General features: G+C 33.0%; 1 protein-coding gene across 1 annotated transcript in view; it reads left to right on the top strand.

Annotated features, from left to right (window-relative positions):
* Positions 1-16,430, top strand: part of PIK3C2G (phosphatidylinositol-4-phosphate 3-kinase catalytic subunit type 2 gamma) — a 272,580-nt gene that overhangs the window by 49,397 nt on the left and 206,753 nt on the right. The window contains exons 6-8 of the mRNA XM_054591390.1: positions 2,730-2,832; positions 8,292-8,362; positions 10,234-10,297. Of these exons, the coding sequence (XP_054447365.1) occupies positions 2,730-2,832; positions 8,292-8,362; positions 10,234-10,297 (238 nt within the window). The remainder of the gene's footprint in view (positions 1-2,729; positions 2,833-8,291; positions 8,363-10,233; positions 10,298-16,430) is intronic.

The raw sequence follows: 16,430 nt of genomic DNA, 5'->3' as shown, positions 1-16,430 counted from the left end.
ATCAGTATTCTCCTCAAAAACTGCTTTATAAACAGTCTGATGATAATACCAAAGAGTAAATTAAAGAATTACAACAGAAACTTCATTAATTTTCTCATAGGCCTGTGGTAGCTTAATACAAAGTTGTCAACAATATGAAGAATGGAATACAAAACCAAGTTAAGCTAGAATAAATTAAACAGAGAAATAACAGAAATCTTGTTTATTCAAAAAATATTAACAGCTTTCTTCACATTCCTGGCCTTTAAGTCCCCATGTTAATTACCATGGGAAGATGTCCTTTTCAATCCCATTTCCCTATTTCCCATGATCTTATCCAGTACACAGACTACTCTGGCTTCTACCGTGGCAGGCTTGAGGACAGGACAGCTTCGTTTTCTTTGCTATTAGAGGTAGCACAGATCTAGAAAACTAGAGGACAAAAGGCTGTTTCCTAAGGCGGTTCCGCACCCTGCTTTCCAGCGAGAGAGTAGCAATAGCTATACCTTCACCTGGTTGGTTCACTCTCCTCTCCCCATGGTTGTAAAAATTCTAGTTTTAGAATTTTACCTATACTTGTCTATCCAACTAATAGAGTTTAACTTTCCCTATTTATGGTTCCCCTGAGAGAGAAATAATAATAAACGTGATGAGCACTGGTTGAGGAAAACCAATTACACTTATCTTTACCTATGCTGAGTCAGCAACGAATAACAGTTTGCACGTAATTACAGGATGCTTTTATTAGCAACACAAGTTACTAGAATTAAAAATATGGTAGCTGTGTTATAGAAATTTTTAAGTGACAAATACGAAAAGAATGTGTGTGTATGTATACAAACGTGCATACACATAAGTATTTGAAAATGTTCTATAGAGTACTATAGTATTATTAGTATTTTAATATTCAGAATGTTCATCTTACATTTCTTAGTCAACCTAAATATTAAAAGAAAGTTTAAATCCTGAGTTTTCTTAAAGAAATGTCTTCAGTAGCTGTCCATAATCCTGACTCTCAATATTTATAAAATCAAATTAAAATACTTTTCTTCTATAAATGACTAATATTTCACAATATATTTCTGTGACTATTTACTACACATATGAATAAAGAACATTTGAACCTAGTTATCCTATAAAATAAAATAAACATATGTATTTATTTCAGTTAAAAATAATGTTCATAAATGTGTGTTTACAATAACTCCTAGACAGGAATCAATATTTGTAGGTTGGACTCTATTTAGGATATCTTTTCATTTTTGCCCATAGGACAAATTTGAAGTATTTGTGTATAATTTTTTGGTGTTAAGGTTATTAATTTCTCTTTAATGTAAACGTGCTTCTCTGAGATACTTTAAAATAACATGAGCTACTTATGAATTGGAAATAGGAGTAATTATGTGCAAGGATTCAGCTTCTTGGTGTTCATCTTCCATGACAGGTACACTCATAACAGTTCTTAAGATAGTAACCAGCACACTTATTTGTTGAGAGAATAAATAAATGGATGTGTAGAGCTTTGCTTTACTAGTATATATGGAAAAAAACAACTGTAAGGATTTTTTTTAAAAAATAGCAATTGTCAAAATAAAAACATTTACAGGGAATTTAATAAATATCAACATAGTAGTGTGTTATTTGTCTGATATTGTTGGAAATAGTTAGTCCAAAATATTTAGTAAATTTTCCAAATAAATGAATTTATCATTTTAAGGGCCCAAAATTTTTAATATGTTTTTTTCTCCTGATATCCTTCATGTATTTAACCAAGATACTTAAACAAAGTCCATTGACACAATTCATCCTTTTTAATGACTCAAAATCATTAGAAATATCAAATATCAAGGCTGTATAAGAGGTCATATAGTAAAAGTCCTTCATTCAAAAAAAGAATCAAATATACATTGTAAATTAATAATTCATTGCATTCATCATTTAGTGTGTTATTAACAAATATTTATACAGGGAGAGAAAAGCAAGCAAGCATAGAGAGAAAAAAAGGAAGGGAGGAAGGAAGGAAGGAAGGAAGGAAGGAAGGAAGGAAGGAAGGAAGGAAGAAAGAAAGAAAGAAAGAAAGAAAGAAAGAAAGAAAGAAAGAAAGAAAGAAAGAGAGAAAAAGAGGAAAGGAGGAAGGAAGTGAGGGAGGGAGGAAAGAAGGAAGGAAAACAAAGAAAGAAAGAGGGACAAAATATACTACACCATTAGAAATTTCTGAAATATAAAGGGATATTTTTTCTGTTTAACCTGCTTGTACCTTCTTTGACATAGACATTAATATCCCAACTCTGCAAAGGAAAATACTGAGTTTCAGATTGTTTAATTGACCTGCATAAGGTTATGGAGATAGTAAATCTTTCTCTAAAAACCATGACATTTCCACTTCACCACTCCTCTTTTTTAATACAACGCTCCCCACATACACTTTGTGGCATCAACGAGATGTCCCAGAAGCATGCTGTCCTTAGCTTTGAGATGGCTGGGTAAAACTAACTTTGAATATGTAAAACATTTTTATTGTAACTTATTATGTTTACTCTAAAGGCATCTATTTTCTAACTTAATGTATTTGAAGGTATTTGTCATATCTTGTCATTTAAAAATGAATATGAAACACATATAAAACTAGGGATATATTTAAAACTTTTACCAGACACTAAGTTCCAAATATAAAGAAATTAAGTCAGAGAGAAAAACAAACACTTGAGAGGTACTATGGGAGGAAATGATTGTTCATTTTTTTCCTTCAGTGATCACTCTTTGGGAAGCCACAAAGTATTTCAGAAAGATAAATCTATTATTCAACTTAATCTGCAGAAAAATAAAGAATTTCCCGGAAAGTTATCTCGAACGGTAAGACATTCTTAATATTGGTTTTAATTTCCAAACTGATCATTTTAAGGACAATATTCCTATCTTTACAATTGTTACTAATTTCTAATTACATAGCCTAATGGCTGCATGTTCATTTGAGTATATTTATTAAAATATAATAAAATATTACCTATATATCTATTAATAATTTGGACCAGAACAATTGCATGAAAAATTTACTGCCGACCCAGTATAATAAACCAGTAGATCTCTTGGAAAAGTTATTTATGAGAAACTTATTAGGGTTATCATGTTCATACCATCAATGAATCCACTAGAAAATGAATGTAATAGAAAATGTGAAAGGGAAACCACTGAAGGACGAGAAGCAACACAATTTTTGTTCTATTTGAAGACTGCCTGCATCAACACAGTTTAAATTGGGACAGATTAATATTCATAATATATAATAAAACTACCTTGAAGGAATTACCATGGTTTAATGACACAGCTTCATACTGTTAGATATGAATTCTATGCTCTGTGTGATATCTTGAGTCACTTCAAACCTAAATTGCACAGTATGCAGGGAACTTTGATATTTTGGCAGATTTTATCTGTAAAGTCTTCCAATTACCTGCATTAAGCGAAATCGCAGCACCCGGTCATTTACATCAGATGACAGATTTCCAGTGCCCTGACTCTTTTTTTCTAGCCTGAGGAGTTTCATCACAAAATGTGTCAGATGGTACATTAGGTCACAATATATCTATGTGGAATATAGCATAATGAGGCCAAAAGAGAATTATTTAGAAATATCTTTTGGAGCTGGTTACCCAACTCAGCCAGTGTTGAAAGCTCCAGGGCTATGCATCTGAAATCTCACAAAGAAACATTAAAGGACAACTAAACCCCTCAATATTAATAAGCCTAAATATCTTCACAGTGCCTTCAATGTTGACAAAAACAGCTGACATCATCAGTTTCATTTCAACACAGAGGAAGAGAGAAAATGTATGATTCTCATTTCTACTTTTGTTTGGAAGACTTGTGTTGCTAAGAAAAAAGTTATCTTATTGGTAGAAAGTCACAGATCACTAACATTTCAGTTACATGTAAATTGAAGTTTATTCTTTTTTAAAAAAAGATTGTATTTATTTATTTTTAGAGAGCAGGGAAGAGAGGGAGAAGGAGAAGGAGCCTCTAATATGTGGTTGGCTCTAATGTGCCCCCCACAGGGGACCTGGCCCACAAATCGGAGACCCTTAGCTTCACAGTCCGGCGCTCAGTTCACTAAGCCACACCAGCCAGGGCTGAAGTTTATTCTTAAATCCATGTAACTCCCATTTATTTTATGACTTGGACTTGAACATTTATATCACATGGAGTCTTCATAATAATTCTAGGTGGTAAATATTATTAAAAATAAGGAAACAAATCACAGGGATCTCTGTGACTTTTCCCAGGTCATAGTCATGGACTGCTGAGCAAAGGAACACGGATTTGAGCCCAGCCAGTGAGGCTTCACAGTTCACATCTCATGCTACCAACTTACTCAGAAGTTTTCTATATGAGCTCTTCAGAGCAACTGGTTAAAATTCTACTTTTACATATGTATTTTTTCCTTATTTTTGTTCTGTTTTCCTCAGCTATATATACATACTTCAGTGCCTGGGGTATAATAGGTGTTCAACAATAATACATGAAGTGTCGGGCATTGTTATCAGTGCTCTACATGTATTAATTCACAATAGCTCAAGAGCAACAACAACAAAAAAGTAGTAATTACTATTATTTCTCTTTTCATATAAATAAAAGTACATTAAAAGATTATTTGAACAGCCCAATGCTTTACAGCCAGTAAATGAGAAAGATGGGATTTGAGCAAAGCTAGTCTGGTCACAGAGCTCACTACATCATAATGACAGCCAATATAGTATCTCTGAGTTATTGTCATCGCCAGTGTTATCGTATCCAAGCATATAGTCACCTCTGGGTTTAAAGTGTAGAGTTGTCAAGAAATGCCTGCTTTTCAAGCTGTCATCTGGATCACAGTGAGAATTAAGTTACATGGTTCTTTTTTTACACTTCAAAGTTCAACTCATGAATCTTTACCTTTTACAAGGACTATCACCAGCTCTTAGCTAATTCAGCAATTTATAGGTAAAGACTATAAATGCCTTTTCTTGTCCACATCTTTTCCTAACACTTACACCTTATGTAAAAATTGATAATAGGCTTGATGGCATAGGTATCTGTATAGTCCCCATTCCCTCATATTTCCTGTGTAACTGCAGTGCCGCAGGCCCTGTGCTACGGGGTATCTAGTGTAATAAGCAAACTCAGTGAGATATCTGCCCCTGAAGGGCTGAGTGTCCGGGGTTTTCAACTGGCTTTACTCTCAGTTAAGAGCAGTGGTGGTCTCCACATAGGCCGTGAAAAGGCATTCCATGTCTCCATCTCCCCAAGTCCTGGTTCTTCCTGGATAGTTTCAGCAACCCATTCAAAATGAGAAGACATTACATTTTATGAAAATCTATAAGGGTTTACTTCCAGGTATTATGCTCTATATGTATAAAATCTAACAATCAATTAATTCAATAAATATTTTTACATGCCATATATATAGTATTTGCCTTAAAAGATCTATATATTAAAGAAACAGGTTAGCGAACCTACTTAAAATTCAGAATTACGTCTTAGAACACACGTATTCATGGACTGTTTCTCATTTGTTCATTAAACATATAATAATTGAGCACTTGCCATGAGCCAGGAACTATTCTAAGCACTGGCGATATGGAGGCAAACAAGATATCTCAGTATTTGTTCTAGAATGTAGAGTCTACATTCTAGTAAAGGAGACAGAAAATAAATATACATAAAATTTTTGATAGAAATATGTGCTTTGAAAGAAAAGATAGCTATGCTTTTAGAGTCTGGAGTAGGAGCCCCTGGTGCAAATGAATATGAAGAGCTAGTGGTGGTAATTATTTTTATATGTACATCCTAGAGCATATAGGCTTAGCTCTTACATAAGAAGTAAGGAGTATTAAGTTTACTAATTTAGCCTCTTGTTTAAAAGCAGAGATTCTGGGTTCATACTCCCAAATTCAAATGCCTGCTCTTGGACATATTAAATTCTCTGCACCTGAGTTTTCTCAGTTTAGAAATGTGAATAATATGGTTACTATAAGAACTCAATTAAGAAGTAAGAATAAAGAGCTTAAATCAGTTCCTGTACTTAGTGAGGACTATATAAATATTAGTTATCAATTTCATAAAATTGGTGTGTGAGAATATATGATATTTTAGTCTTTTTCTCCTAAACTCTATATGAAAAGGAGATAGTAAATGTTCTTTTATGATTCTATTTTTAAAGTACTATCAAAATTTTCTGTGATTTTTGCAATTTTTGGTGAAGAAAAAATTATAAACGATTATATTTCTTCCTAGTAGAAAACCATAACTTTGTTTTGATAATATTATTTTTATATAATACTAAGAATAAAATGATTATTATCATTCTATTGAATGTATGGACAAGCATGCCCTTCAGCAGATATTTCAGAATTCTAAAAGACATTGCGAAGCTCAATTCATCTCATACACCTTTCTTACTTTAAATTGGCTTGTACTTTAGTAAAATAAGGAAATTTAATTCAGGTTCCATGGGATTATTTATAAAAAAGGGTGACAGTCTTAGGAAACCATTCTAGATTCCCAAATTTTAAAATCCCTCTCTCGATGTAATGTGATGTGATGTGATGTGTTGTGATGTGAATGAATGCGTCTTTCTAAAAAAAAAATTTGTTCTTCCTCAGTCTCTCTGAGATCAGAAGCATTGCCAACATTGTAGATGTTAATCATAAATTCAAGATTTCTTTCTAGCTCAAGGAAATATTCACAGAACATTCACAGCAAAAGATTTTTATGTGAAAAAAAGAAAAAAAAACATTTTAACTTTTTCCTTAAGATGAAGGTATGGCTTTTAGCTTTAGAGGAAATTAAAGTACACGATATAGTCCATGGACAACTACTCAAAATTGTCCCCAGCTTTTTGAAATGGTTTAAATGAAAAATTTCTCTTGTAAGTTACAGTATTACAAAGATCAATCCTTTCCCCTCAAAAGCATCTCTGGAAGCCAAGTAAAGTGATTATAAAATGAATATTATTATGCTATACAGAAAGATGCAAATATGTCATACATTTTATATAATTGCTTAGGTTTTAAATTCTGAAAGAATGAAAGTAACAAATATTACAATTGAAATTTTACTATCTCTTTTTTGGCTCCAGTTTTCACTTCTTATTTTTCCTCCCTTTTACTGTCATTTTCATGCCTAAAGTTTAGCGTTTACTATTGCAGGGGGAAAAAATTGTCTTAACCACTATCACACTTCCAAAGTTAGTCATCCCACTGACTCTAGATGTAAATTCTTAGAGAGTAAGCCTCATGTTTTTAAGTTCCTTAACATTTCTACAAAGTGTTTTTTTAACAGCACACACTCAATGTATTGTTTTATAGTGATGACCTGATTCTATACAATGCAACTTAGCTTCCTTCTTCCTCCAAAACAAACCAATATAAATATTAATTTACCTTTGATCCTAAGCCTTTTAAAGGTTTTCCCACTGATGCTTTCTCTCAGAAACTCTAATAGACAATTGTTAAAATAGGTTGTGTGTGTATTGACATACAATATTACATGCACCTCAGCATTTAAGGGACCCACTCAGCTCCCAAACTTAACTCCACCCTGTGGTGAAATCGTGCAATTGTGATAGTGTATATTGCATCCTGTACAGACTTGCGTAGGGTTACCATGAAAGAACCTCACAGAAGAACTAGTCTAGGAGTGACGGTTTGAACGTGTGCGTGCGCACATGGATCATTGGATGAATATTTGAAGACGAGTAGTTCCTGCACGTCTTGGGAGAAGGATCACAATGCCACCTAACTCCAGGGATTTATACCAATCAGTAGTTGTAAATCATTAGCACAATTTAATGTTCATGAAATGGTAAGTCCTCTTAACTAATGTTTGGTCACAAGACATGGTAAAGGTGAAGTGAACATGGAGGTGTTCACTCCCTGTCTGAGGCCAACCTGGCGCGCTGTCCAGTTTTATGCTGCCATGGTGCCCCTGACTCAATGTAAAGGGCAAGTACATGTGTTCGCGAGGTGCCTGAAAAACTGCCTTCCATCCAGGAGAAGTAACGTTTGACCTTGGTCATGTCAGGGTGTCTTTCAACTGTCCTTGAGGCTTATCAAGGTTTGAGGCTTATCAGCGAAAGCTCAGCTCTCTCACTTCCAAAAAGAATGCTTATATAGCTAAGGAGAGTCTTGTAAGGTCTTTAAAACAATGTATTAAAGATGATGAATGAGAGTTATCAAAGAGGTGAATTAAATGACAGCAGGAAGCTACAGACCTATTTTTATCTGGTACTCATTCCTATTCACTCTATAAATATTAATATATTCTGCTGTCTACAGCATGAAGATGACCACAGTCCTTTTTTTCTGAACCAACTTTTAGAATTTATGCATATTTGGAAAATATCCAGGTAAGACATTTTACTTCTGTTCCAAGGCTACTTTCTGACTGAGTTCTCAAGTGTCAAATCACAATATTTTTCACTTGATTGTAAAAACCATCCTTTCACTAGTACTGTGGAAGCTATTGTATTTTTAATAGATACCTCCTTTTGGCAAATTATGTTAATAATTATCTCTTCCTCACAGTTATTCACATGCATTTGAAGAGCTGCTAACACCTTTCAGAACAATCTAACATTTATTTTAAATATCTCTGCTACCAGTTATTACATTTTCAATGATTTTTCTCCCATTCATTTTGTGAATTTGAGTTTGCATGTGTCACTAAACTCTCTGTGTAACTACATTTCCATACTTTGAAAGTCACCATCTCCTGCTTTAAATCCTTTTCTGGAAATCTCTGAAAATACCTAATATATCTAAGCAGAGAAGTGTGGCTTTAAATTGGAAAACTCAAGTGACAGCAAAGGAACATATCTTTACTTATTCTGATATCTAAATGTATGCATGTATACATGTATTATTTGAAAGAATAGATCTAACTAAGAAGCTAACTTGGGAGAAGATACCAGTGGCACATTACGGATTTATCTGGAATAAATATTTTTCTGAGCTGAATGAACAAATAATGGGGCATGGGAGGTATATGTGGTAAATCTCTAAAGAAAAACCCGATGTAAAATAATTAATATATCCTTCACTCACATAATTACCACTTTCTTATTGTAATAGTCAGAACATTAAAGCTCTATTTTCACAGCAACTCCTGAGTGTACAATATAGTATTACTAACTATAATCACAGTGCTCTACCTTCGATCCCCAGAGCTTATTTATCTTATAACTGAGCCCTTTGTCCAACATCTCCCCACTTCCCCTGCTCTCACTCTTCACCCCTTGGCAATTACCAATCTGTTTTCTGTTTCTGTTCTGTTCTTAGATTCCATAAATAATTGAGATGATATGGTATTTGTCTCTCTCTCTGACTTATTTCTCTTAGCATACTGCCCTCATGGTTCATCAAAGTTGTCACAAATAGAGGATTTCTTTCTTTTTATGGCTGAATAATATTCCATTGTTTGTGTACATAACATTTTCTTTATCCATCCATATATTGATGAATGCATTTGTTATTTTTTGTATTTTTGAAATCTCATTATGATTTTGATTTGCATCTTCCTGGTATTATTGATATTCTTCATGTATTCTTAGGAGGAATGTCTATTCAAATCTTCTGCCCATTTTTAATTGATTTTTTCTTTTGTTATTGAGTTATGTGAGTTTATTTTATGTTTCACTAATAATGCCCTTATCAACTACATGTTTTACCATTTTTTTTCAAACCCTAGGTTGTCTTTTTATTTTGTTCATTGTTTCCTTAGTTGTGTAGAAGTTTTTTGGTTTGATATAGACCCACTAGTTGATCTTGCTTTTTTTGTTGTTTGTGCTGTGGGTATAATATCCAAAATCTCATTGCAAAAACCATTGTCAAGACACTTTTCCTTTATGTTTCCTTCTAGGATCTTTATAGTTTCAGGTCTTATGTATAAGTCCTTAATCCATTTTTAGTTAATTTTTGTGAGTGGTTTAAGATATGGGTCCAATTTCATTATTTTACAGACTATCCAGCTATCCCAACACAATTTATTGAAGAGACTACCCTCTGCCCACTGAGTATTCTTGACTCCATTGTCAAGTATTACTTGAACATGTATCTACAGGTTTATTTCTAGACTCTCAGTTCTGTTCCATTGGCCTATGTGCCTGTTTTTTAAATATTATTAAATTTATTTTGGTGAAATTGGTTAACAAAATTATATAGGTATGTGTTTACCACCCAAAGACTCCAATTTAAAGGGAAGTGTTTTTTTTCTTTCCAGACAGTGCCTTTCAACAATAATAAAAAAATATGACTCCCACCTGAAATACCTATTGAAAACCCAGGTATTAAACTTTATTTCATCTATCAATTCAATAAGCATTTATTAAGTATCAACTCTTTTCTAAAACTTTGCAAGTTTCTTAATATATAAAGATGAATAAAGCATGGTCTTCACCTGAGAGACTTTCATTTTACTGTGACAAAACAGGTAAGTAGATACATGTGTGTAACAAAATGTCATAGGTCCTGTGAAAGACTTATGTGTATATAGAACACATACAAGGGGTTTACCAATTTTACTAATTTGATCTGAATGTTGAAAAATAAGTGTGTTAGTCATAGAAGGGGCACAGTAAAGGAACGTACGAAATAGGGATAATGTTCAGCAAAGAAAAACATGAATGAAAGCAGTTAGGAAACATCCTGGTGTGACTACGAAACTACGAAATTTGCAGTGGCCACAAATAGAGTTCAAGGTGAGAGCCTGGAAAGAGACCAAATGAAGAAGCAAATGGAGACCAAGTTATGTAGGATCTTAAGGACATATTACTGACATTTGAATGATTTTCTAATTTATCAGATGTTGACCTGGAGCCAATATGCAGAGCTGTAGAATGACAGATGAGTGAGTAAAGGGGCATTCATTAGCCCAAAGAGATGTTGAGGGCATTGACAAAAGTTCTAATATAGGGATGGATAGGAGGGAACAGATCCATAGCAGGTGAAAATGTGTAATTTACATGATTCGGTAAGATACTATGAGTAACGAAAGAACAGGTTGTCTAAGTTTCCTCCATATTCCTGGCTATTGACTGACTGCGTGGAAACATCAATCCACTGAAATAGTGAAGAGAGAAGTTAGCTTGGCACAGGAAAGTGATGGATCCAGTCCAAGACTAGTAATATTTGGTCACCAAATGGGCATCCAAGTTGTGATCACCATTAGGCAGATCATTTCTTGTACGTTGTTCTGGCAGGGAAGGGTTAGTTTTCCACAGATAAAGCATCATATGATTAAAGAGAACTGTCTTAAAGGGAATGTTTTAAAACAAGTGAGGATTACTTTTTTCTATTAAAATAATTTGACTTCTCATACATATATAAAATGGCATAGACTTTAAGTAACTCTTTCTAATATTAATGAACAAAAGATTCTGAAAATAATAAATTACATTTCTTGATATAGATACCAAATTCATGTGTGAATTCCATGTGAATACTTAAAGACGTGGTGATGATAAATACATGGCTGATATTCCTTCCTCAAGTGTAATCTTCTCACTCTAATTCCATTTTCCTTTCTTGAGCCTGGCCTGAACCTGGAAATTTAAAATGTGGAATGTGAAAATAATTAGGATAATTAAAATTAGATTGTTTTAAGGCTCATGAAAGTGTCAACAGTTATGACTTCTTTCAGCTTGATTCTTCACCTTTGTGGTAGTCATTCTTCCCAGTATAGAATTTGAAATTTACCAGGGACCAGGACAGTTTAAGACTTCATTTCTAGATCATTTATGTATCTTGACTATATGTAGATATATTTTTATGTTATGGTAAAGTACTTATAGATGAATTTTAATTATCTAAATGCCAGATGTCTCATTACTATTCATGTGTCATAGATGTTTTTTACATGCACACACAAAAACAAAAAAAACTGTTGAGATTCAGTTAACAGTTCTTATTTTCTAAATATAGAAGTTTGAACATATTACTCATACATGAAAGAGCCAATATTTCCACTTTGAAAGAAACCATTGATTATTATAAATTTTTAAACTCTGACTTAAAAGTTGGCAAAACATCAAAGAAATAGTGTCCTTATAATATCACTGGCAAATAGTTATCATCACCCACATTTGAATTATTTTATAAGTAGACTACAGTGTCTGCGATTTTCCAGATGAAATCCATGGAAACAATGAGCTTTTTAAATGAGATTCTGCCTGAGAAGCATAATCAATGGTATATATCTGAGAAGCGAGGAGAGGCTGTGACATTATCAATTCACAATTTTGCACTTTCTAGTTATTTGACAAGTGCATTAAGTAGCATTTCATCAATGCTGAAAAAAGTATTAAGTTGAAAATTACATTTTTATATTTCCCAAACTTGGATCATCACACATGATTTGAAAAAATAACAAACATACAAGGCTTCATAAATATAGCATCAATATTATTGAATATCAATGTAGATAATTTAAGTTTTCAGATATTTTCTTTCTTCAGCAGTAGTTATTTAACATGTTTTAAATTTGACCTAATTGCAAGTTAGGCATCTTGAAAGAATTTTTCCTAACATATTACTTAATGCAAATTACTGAACTATTTATTCATAGAATGAAGAGAAATGGAAGGCAGAGCCATGCTCTGAAGTTGCTGAGGTTCTCGTTGAAAAGGCAGCATATTCATATAAATAACATACATAGAGTGGGATTTATACAAAGCAAAACAGTGTAAAACCAGATTTCAGCCTAGATGAAAGGATTAATCTCCAGTGCAAAGTTGTTTCTTCCTAGTAGCTTCTATTATATAATCTCCAAAATTTTTATTAAAATGTTAAGTAAGATTTTTATAGAAATTCAGCAATTCTTATCACTGATGACATATTTACACTAAAATCTAGTAACTGGTGAACTACGTGTAAACTAGAGGGTTCTGGATTAAGAAAAATCTATTCATGCTTCATGATGTAATTTAGCTTTGTGAAATATTGACCTGGTCTGGAAAGAATTAAAAACCTCCAAACCCTTTATCATCTAGTCCATGACTCAGAGACTGTATCAACTAGAAAACCAGAAGAATATGGCATCCTTATTATTCAAGTTCAAGCGACTCAGTGAGGAAGGCAGAATGTTACTTAACTGACACTATTCCCTCCCCAAAACCCAAATCCAACTACATTCAGCCTCTAGACAGAGGCTGAAAATTCTATATATAAGTAGGAAGAAAAGGGGCAAATAGGAATCTTATATATTTAGTTTTTTCAGAACTGAAGCTCTTTTAGTAACAAGCAGATCTGCTGTTGGATATTCAAACATTCCAATTTGAAACAGAATTTACAGAGTGACAGAAAGGAGAGAATTTAGGAGCAGAGATTCCAAAGCCAGATAGATGTATATGCCAACCCTCTACCAGTTATGGAAGTTTTTATTTAACCTTTCTAGAGTTCACTTTATTCATCATTAAAGTTAATATAATAAAATGTAATAGTATTTTTTAAATTAATGAAATGCTTAATATGTTATAGTGTCTGGAAGATAAAAAGTGTTCAAGGAAAGATAAGTACAAGTGTTTGTTTACTTTATTGCTATCAGAGTTACTATTTTTCACACACTGTAGATGATTGCATAGAATCCAGAAGTAAAATGTCACAAAACTGATTTTGCTTTGCAACAGAATATAAGAAAATGTGAAAAAGGAGCTAAAAAACTTAAAGAAAAATAAGTTGGTAACAAGGGCCAGTTCAAAGATGAAATCAAGGGGAAGAAGAGTTAAAAGTCAGGTCACAAGAAAAATAAAACACAATTGCAGAATTGTAACCTACCTTAGCAGAAATAAAGGGCAGACTAAAACTACTAAAAGTCAAACCTATTACGTACTGAACACTCCCAGACTTGAAGAAAAAAAAATGAAAGGAAATCTTCAATAAGGAAAGTAGTCATTAGCCAACGTAATTTGTATTCTTAGTGAGAAAGAAATCATGGAAAAGTTCTGTCAAAAGAATAACACGATCTGGTATTTGATTTGGAATTTGTGCAGTGAATTCTGTAACACATGGAGAACATAAGATATGTACAAACTAAAGAAGAATAAAAGAGCAGGCATTCATATTAAACATTAACTTTAGGAACAAAATATTGCCAGCACCATAGGATGATCTGCCTGTGTACCACTTTGTATCTCTTTTCTTCTCTGTAAGAGGAATCCTTTGGTTAAAAGTCTGTTGTTGCTTTTCTTTACCATTTCATCACCAAAGTGTTTGTTGACTAGCAATATAAGGTTCAGGTGTCCTTTTAAGATCTGTCTAAAGAGAATCAAACTGTATGTACTTTTTGAGCTATGTACCTTTTCACTCAATATTGTTTTAGATATTTATTCACTTTGTCCCATGTGGCTTTGATTCGCTTATTTTCATTGCTATACAGTACTCAATTAGATGAGTAAACCTTATTTATTTATATAGTCTACTGTTTGTATACATTGGAACTAATATCAAGGATTCCTCTAGGGTATGTATCTAGGATCATAAACTTACAAGGTAATACAAATACTTTGTAATACCAAAGGTATTACTTTTCCAAGAGGATCTCAGACATTTTACAATACTATAGTAAAATGTGTGATATGGTCTAACTTTTCAAATTTTACCTACATGAGGTAAATGTAATGTCTTATTTCATTCTATATTTTCACTTCCCTACTAATAAATTCATGATTCTTCACTCTTTTTAAAGATAACATCAAATTATCATTTTTATAATTTACATGTTCCATAATTTTCTCCTTTGTCCTACATTTCACCATCTTTTTCAAATAAATTTTTGGAGTTATTTATACAATTATTCTTTCTTTGCTTTGATGTATTGTAAGTATCACTGCTAGCTTGTCTCTTTTTTCATTATGATGTCATTATTATATCAACTTCCTCAAAGTTTAATTTATTTAATATATACTCAGTTAACTATAAAGTTTGACTATTTTAAAAGTGCATATACCAATGCAACAACCACAGAAATAAAGATATAAAATTATGTCCATTACACCAAAGAGTGCCCAAGTCTTTCTTTGTAGTAAATCCCTCCCATCCTAGACATTATGCAACTGTCAATAAGAATTTCTTTTAACTTGATATCCAATAAAATTTTACAAGTGATAAAACAAAATCCTTGCCATGTTGTTAATCTTACAGATAAAGTTGTAGTTTTGCACAATTTTCTATGAAGTTACTTTGAGGTTATGTAGATATGGTATGAAGTTCATTCCCATTTACTAGGTTAGAAAAGTTTCCTTCTATTCCTCATTTGCTAGGAGTTTATATCATGAGTGGGTGGTAAATTTTGTCAAATGCTTTTTCTGTAGCTATAGAGATGGGCACATGGTTTTTCTCACTTATTCTTTTCATATTTTAAAAATATGTTTGCATTGTTCAAATAAATCCCATAGAATCTTTCCATGTATTTCTGGCTTTAAGTAGCTAATTTTTTATTGAAGATATTTGCATCTATGTTTATGAGGGACGTAAGTTTATATTTTTACTTTTCTTTAATGCCGTGGTTTGATTTTGACATTGGCATGATGCTGACCTTATAAAATAAGTTCAGAAGTGTTCCCACTACTCTGCAGTTTGACAGAGTTTGATTATATTTGGTTTTATTTCTTCCTTAAATGTTTGATAAAATTCATCAATGAAATAATCTATTTGGAGTTTTCCTTGTAGAAAGGGTTTTAATATAAATTTTATTTATTTTTAATAGAATTTATTGGGGTGATATTGGTTCACAAAATGATACAGATATCAAGTGTTCAACTCAAAAAAACATCATCACTACACTGCCTTGTGCACCCATCACCTAAAGCAAAGTCTCTTTCCATTCCCATTTATTCCCCCTTTACCCACCTCCACCTAGCCCCACCCCCATTTCCCTCTTGCTATCACCACACTCCTGTCTGTGTCACGGTTATATATGTGTGCATGTGTGTGTGGGTTGCTTAATCCCTTCACCTTCTGTCATTTAGCCCCCCAACCCTCTTCCCCTCTTAGAGCTGTTAGTTTGTTCTATGTATCCATGTCTCGGTTTCTATTTTGTTCATCAGTTTATTTGGTTCATTAGATTCCACATATAAGTGAGAAGATATCGTATTTGTCTTTCTCTGCATGGCTTACCTCCTTTAGCATAATAACCTCTAAGGTGACATTGTTTGTTCTCAACAGTCCCTATTTGCCTATGCCTAGGTCTCTCTTAATATGTTTGTCTTTCCCCCACATACTTTTCTCTTGTTTATTAGTAAAAATAGAATCAATTATTTTGTAGTTGAGTAAGGAGAGTTTTATGTTGCAATGATCCACCACAGCCCTAGACAGACTGTGTCCTTAAATTTCAGGATTGGAACTTTATGAGAATTCCTGACCTCTGCATGAGCCTTTTATTTGTAATCTTGTACAGGGGAGTTTTCTGCACCTCTTCCCAGT

Source organism: Pteronotus mesoamericanus, unplaced genomic scaffold (genome assembly GCF_021234165.1).
Source record: "Pteronotus mesoamericanus isolate MK-2021 breed Mesoamerican mustached bat unplaced genomic scaffold, CSHL_Meso_final scaffold_21, whole genome shotgun sequence".
In the NCBI taxonomy this organism is placed as follows: Eukaryota; Metazoa; Chordata; class Mammalia; order Chiroptera; family Mormoopidae; genus Pteronotus; species Pteronotus mesoamericanus.
Note: the sequence above shows the minus strand (reverse complement) of the source record. Positions and strands in the feature narration are given on the sequence as shown.